General features: G+C 42.0%; 1 protein-coding gene across 1 annotated transcript in view; it reads left to right on the forward strand.

Moving 5' to 3' along the window:
• The window catches only part of LOC103606041 (dedicator of cytokinesis protein 5), a gene marked incomplete at its 3' end in the record, with an annotated part of 132,284 nt that overhangs the window by 100,979 nt on the left and 25,373 nt on the right, over nt 1–5,932 (forward strand). Inside the window, exons 33-35 of the mRNA XM_008590639.1 lie at nt 2,038–2,197; nt 2,960–3,000; nt 3,676–3,766. Coding sequence (XP_008588861.1) covers nt 2,038–2,197; nt 2,960–3,000; nt 3,676–3,766 — 292 coding nt within the window. The remainder of the gene's footprint in view (nt 1–2,037; nt 2,198–2,959; nt 3,001–3,675; nt 3,767–5,932) is intronic.

Below are 5,932 nucleotides of genomic sequence, written 5' to 3' on the forward strand. Positions count from 1 at the left end.
CCCCCCCCTCATTACATTACAATTTATTTCCAACAATGCAAGGCACATGTCCTTGTTCTCCTGGCCAACCCAGCCCAGAGAACCGAGCAGACGGAGGACAGAAGGAAATGTGCAGAGCACTGCATTTTGCCCAAGGCCTGAATTTCTGAACCTCAGCACAAGTGTTAGCACCTCTAATTTTGGCTTCAAAGCAACAAATTAAAGCAAAAAGTAATTCAGGGTCCACTTTGTATGTAAAAGTACCTTATGCCCTATAAAGGACCTCTAAGAAAAGGCAGTTCTATCTTCAGCCAGGTTGGTCTTCTCGCTGCCCTGTCCCTCTACCCGACTCAACTTGTCCATTTCTTGCTCTGTGCTACCCCCCTGCCCCGACCCCCATCTCCACCTCCACAGGCACTCACCCATCCTCCTCCTGCCCTCTTCAGTCTCCTTTGTACATGTGGAAGAACAGTATGAAAAGATTAGGAGTGGTTGCAAACAGTTGCATGCTGGAGTTAGAGACTGAGCTTCAGATCCTGTTTTTACCACATACTAGGAGTCTGACTCTGGACAAGTTCTTCAACCTATCTGACACCTCCTTTTTTTCCATATGAAAACATAGTATCTACTTTTTGGTGTTGTCGCTGGGATTAAGTGAGAAGACCTGCTCACACAGTGTCTGTTGCAGAGTTCATGCTTAATAACTGTCGACTGCTCTAGTACTGCTGGGTGTTACTGTTATCATTGCTTACAAATCTTCCCGTCATTCAGGACTGGAACTACTCTTGACTGTTGATTTCTCTGAACTTTTATAATATTGACCCGCTTTGTCCCCTAGTGAGTACTAGCCTAGGTCATTTTGTATTAGCTGTTTTGTGGGAGTTTTATAGACTAGATAAAACTAGTTAGGGACAGAGACTCCCCACTTTTTTCTTTCTTTTTTTTTCAAGATTCCCTAAGGAACCAGCACTCTGAAGACTCAGAAATCAACTTGAATTGAGGAACAGTCTGTATTTTAAAGAACTAGAAGTCTTTCTTATTTTATTTTTAATGATAATAAGACCTTTTGGTGACCTTTTTATCCTGTTTCCATTAGATCTGTCTGTTTGGGCTTCAAACCTCCCAGTTTATCACTTTAGCAATTCTGATCTCATGTGGAATTAAATGGAGAAGTTATGCACAGATACACACACATATGATATTCAAACATGATAAACTACTACTCATTTTTTTAAAAATTCTATAGCTGATTTTTTACATGAAGATCTTAGTTTGTTTTCTTGGTTCTTCCTGGGCCGCTAACTCAGAAGAATGTGACCACACAAATCTCCAGTACCCAAGAGCAGTCCTGAAGTCTGGACTAATTTTTCGGATCCATTTCTTTCTCTTTTTTTCTCCCTTTTCCCAAGTTTTCTTTTAATTGCCTAATCTAATTAGCCCCTGAACTTTGCTCTATATGGGTCCAAAGAGAGAGGATTTAGACCAAAAGTTTAGCCTCCATTTGCTTATTTACAACTCTGCATTTTTATTTGAAAATAACACTTTTATGTGATGAGCCACAATTCTGGATGTGTACTAGGCTCCTCTAGGCTGGACATTAATCTGAGGCTTTCCAGAATGCCCATGGGATGCCCTGAGTGCCAGGCCTTAGGGAGAATAAAAACGTAGGGAAGATGGTCTAACACAAGTTGATTAGAGACATCAGATAGTATATAGCAACCTTCTGGGCAGAGGTTCTCAATTCTGTGACACTGACTGGAAAAAAATAAAGCAGGTGTTCAGATAAGGTCAGTGCGGGCTGGAATTCGAGGTGGTGGTGGGACTTGAACAAAGCCCTTCAGAAAATGTAGAACATTCGTACACACAGAGGCACTGCGTAAGTGAAGGTACCAAGACAGGAGGGTATTCTACAAAGGCATGTGCTGGCTTAACTGACATCTGTGCCATCTCATCTTGCACCACCTGCTGCTGGGCCCTTGGTTCGTGCTCACCAAGGGTGCTGGACTGAAATGGCCACAAGGAACGTAAGCATGTGTCTCTACCTCCCCTCTACCCCAGGCTCCTAGAACATTGCCGGAAACATAAATACCTGTCCAGCTCCGGGGAAGTGTTCGCCCTGCTGGTGAGCAGCCTCTTGGAGAATCTGCTGGACTACAGAACCATCGTCATGCATGACGAGAGCAAGGAGAACCGCATGAGCTGCACCGTGAACGTGCTGGTATGTGCCGGCCCCTGCGAGGGCGGGAGGGCATGGCCAGGCCACCCCTGCACCCCACAGCTCAGCTCTAGGGAGATCTCACCGACACGAGGATGCCTGGGTCACCTTTATGCAGTCTGTGTCCTGTTCAGTCTAATTGGACCAGCTGACTCAGCTTTGACTCCAGCAGCCTCAGATCTTGAGAATAAATTTGGAAACGGGGATGGAAAATCCAACATAAGCTCTCGATTCAGCTCTTTTCCTGAAGGCCACTCTCCACCTGTTTCTGTCTTATGTGATTGCTTCGTTGTTGGAATTAGAGGACATAGATGAGTATCCTTCAGAAGCACTGTACCATGAGTAGGGGGTTAGTATGTGACATCCTCACGGGGATCAGACTCTTTGGTCCTGCCTTTCCCAAGACGTGTTAACTGGGGACACACACCTCAGAGGCTTAGGGTGCCGTCCACACCTCTGCCTCATATAAACTAAGAACCCACAGCCTGTCTGCTTCCTGAGAAAACGGTGTACCCAGTGACTTGAGTACATGAGCTAGGTATCTGTTCCCTTAGAAGCATGGTCCTTAAAAAAATTCTTCAACTTAACTTTTTAAAATAATCTATCGCTTCCTTTTCTTATGGGGGTATTTGTTAAAGGGAAACGGTAAACTCTCTGGAAAAGTGACACTGTTGAAAAGCAACTATAGTGGTTTGGCCATTTTTGTGGCCAGCTCGTCGATAGCCCTGGATTTACACTGATATTTTATGATCTCTTTTTTGGCAGAATTTTTATAAAGAAAAGAAAAGAGAGGACATATACATAAGGTAAGATGAAGGAAATGTCCTGTTTTTGCTAGTTATGTCACAGCTTTGTGACTTATTCCTTGAACAACTACTGTGCCCGACACCATGCTCGCTGCTTTGAGAGTCACCTACAGGTACATGAGATGCCCCATCTGCCCCACAAGGAGGGACTCTTTAGACAGATGCACCAGTAAGGGCAATAGGAGGAGGTGCCTACGTAGGGTCATGTTGGGGTTCAGGGAGGGCCAGGAGACTTCTGGCCAGGGTAGTCAGGAGAGGCTGCCCAGGGGCAGGATGTGACCACCTACCAAGGAGTCTTAGTCTGGGGTCCGTGAATCCCTAAACATGAAACTGACTTGTACGTAAACTATAGGCATGTTGTTGGGAAGAGATGCCATAGTTTTCATTATCTTCCCAAAGGGTCCGAGACTTTAAAAAAAATAATAATTAAGCACCACTGCCTTAAAGGAAGAGTGGAAAGTAGAAGAGATGCAGTAGAGAAGTCAGAGGCCAGAAGCAGCACTGGATTAAACAAACAGGAAGTAAGCTACTCCTTTGCCCAAGAGAAAAGAAGTTTCCTGCACAGCGGTGGGTGGGGATAGGCCAGGAAGCAGGCTGGGTTCTGGTTGTGGAACGAGCTGAATTCTAGATCAACTCCCGAGCCACAGAATGCCTCCTTTCTCTGCTTCTTACCAGATATTTGTACAAGCTCCGAGATTTGCACCGAGACTGTGAGAACTACACAGAAGCTGCCTACACACTTCTCTTACACGCTGAGCTTCTGCAGGTGAATGGATCGGGGGCACGTGCTTCAACAGGGTGGGAGGCAGTGTGCAGAATGTCACCTGTTCTGTCCTTTGGGACTAAATTCTATACGCTGCATGATTTTGACCAGAAAAAAAAACCTTATTCAAGGGATATCCATCTATCCTACGATATTTCTATACCTTTTAAATAGGAACAGCTAATTGTCAGATCAAGGTTGGGAAAATGTCGTTTATTTATCATTTATTTAAAAATCCTTAGGAAGCAGAACACAACTTAACAGGTTTCCGGTAATTGACACTCTAATGAAAGATATAAAACACACATTGATTAATATATAAAAAGATTTGTCAAACTGCAGAGAGATGAGTTGTAAACGAATATAGTACCATAAAAGTACTTTTCTATTTATACTCTCTCCCTAAATAAAATTACAGCGTGGCACAGATATAAACACATCTATATGTCTTGAATCCCGAATGATTATTTCTAGCCCTGACCACCTCCTCTCCCTTTGGATTCATGTATAAACTGTTCTTTTGACATCAGTTTTTGAATGACTAATAGACAGCTCAAGCTTAATGTGTCTGTAATGGAAACCTTTACCGCCCACTCTTCTCCCCCTTCCTAACCCATCCCACCACCCCTTTCTTATCGTTTTCCTAAGTGCCATCACCGTCTGTATAATTGCTCAGACACTTTCCTTGTAGTCTTTGATTCCTGTCTTTTATTCACCACCTCCCACGTTCTCAATGAGCAGTAATCATGGACACTGTGTCCAGAACGTACCCTTAGCCTGCCCACTTTTCTTTATCTGTCTTGATGCCGTCTGGCCCCAGCTACCAGCACCTGTCACCTTGAGCACTACAGTAGCCTCCTATTCGATCCTTCTGCGTGTGTGCTTGTCCCCAGCAATTAATTTCTTTTTATAATATAATTTTTATTTTGTACTAAACAATTCATATACATTGTTCCACACTGCTAAATAAAAACAGGAATCCCTGCCTCTCCACCTCCCAGAGGGAATCCACAATTCATATTCAAGATGGGGGCCCTAAAAAGCTTATTGTATGTGGGTTAGATGGTAAGGCTTGTTGGCTGTGGATTTCACCACAGAATGACCCAAAATGTCTGTAACCATAGGTCTTTTCATTTGGGCTGCTCAGAAACTTAAACTCTCTTCCCCTGCTGTAGGGAATTAGGTGCAGATGCAGCTTCTTTCCCAGACATCTACTCACTAGAGATGCCATGTATTAAGCATAGTCTGTGTTTTCCTCAGTGGGAGAGGCGATTCCATCTTTATCATGGACTAAATCCCTTTGTTGGGGGTTGTGGGGAACGGTCTCTTTCTAAGTCTTACATACTTCTGCATGGGTTTCTGTACATGTACTAGAACCACACTGTTTTAATTATTAATTCTCTATAATATGTTTTATTATCTGGTAGTTACTCTTTATTACTCTTCTTTTTCAGAGTTTCCCCACCTATTCCTTTTTGTTTATTTTTCCATGTGGATTTTGGAATCATGAAATTTAAAAATTAATTTAGTGAGAATTTACATGTTTATGAAGTAGAGTTTTCTTATCCAAAAGCATGGTATGACTTTCCATTTGTTCAAGTCTGCTTCTGTGCCCCTCAGTGGTGTGTCCAAGTGTTCTGCATTTATGTCTCACATATTTCTTGTGATGTTCACTCTTCAATATCTTTTTGGGTTTATTTTTGTTTGGGTCTTTTCTTCAACTGTCTCCTGTATGATTATTATCTATGTATCTGAAATTTATTTCCAAATAAACAAAGTCTTAATCTTGCTACTTAATTTCTTTATTATGTGTAGCTTTTTTTTTTTGGTTGACTGCTTTGTGTTGTGAAGAATACAACCATAATGTTTGCAGATAATGATAATTTTACCTCCTCCTACCCATCTTTATACTTTTAACATTTCTTTTATTGGATTGTGTTAATGATGTACAACAGCAGTCATGTTGGTTAGCAACCTCCGTTTGTTCCTGACTTTCGTGGGAATGCTGCAAGTGTTTCTCCATTTGGCATGACACTTGTTTTGGAGCTGACATGTATATATGTGTGTATATGTAATTTTTGTGTTTAATTAAATAATCTGAAATATAATATTGATGAACTCAATATATATACAAATATTTTTCCTGTTTTTTTTTTTTTTTTTTTTTTT

Source organism: Galeopterus variegatus, unplaced genomic scaffold (genome assembly GCF_000696425.1).
Source record: "Galeopterus variegatus unplaced genomic scaffold, G_variegatus-3.0.2 Scaffold6238, whole genome shotgun sequence".
NCBI classification, from domain to species: Eukaryota; Metazoa; Chordata; class Mammalia; order Dermoptera; family Cynocephalidae; genus Galeopterus; species Galeopterus variegatus.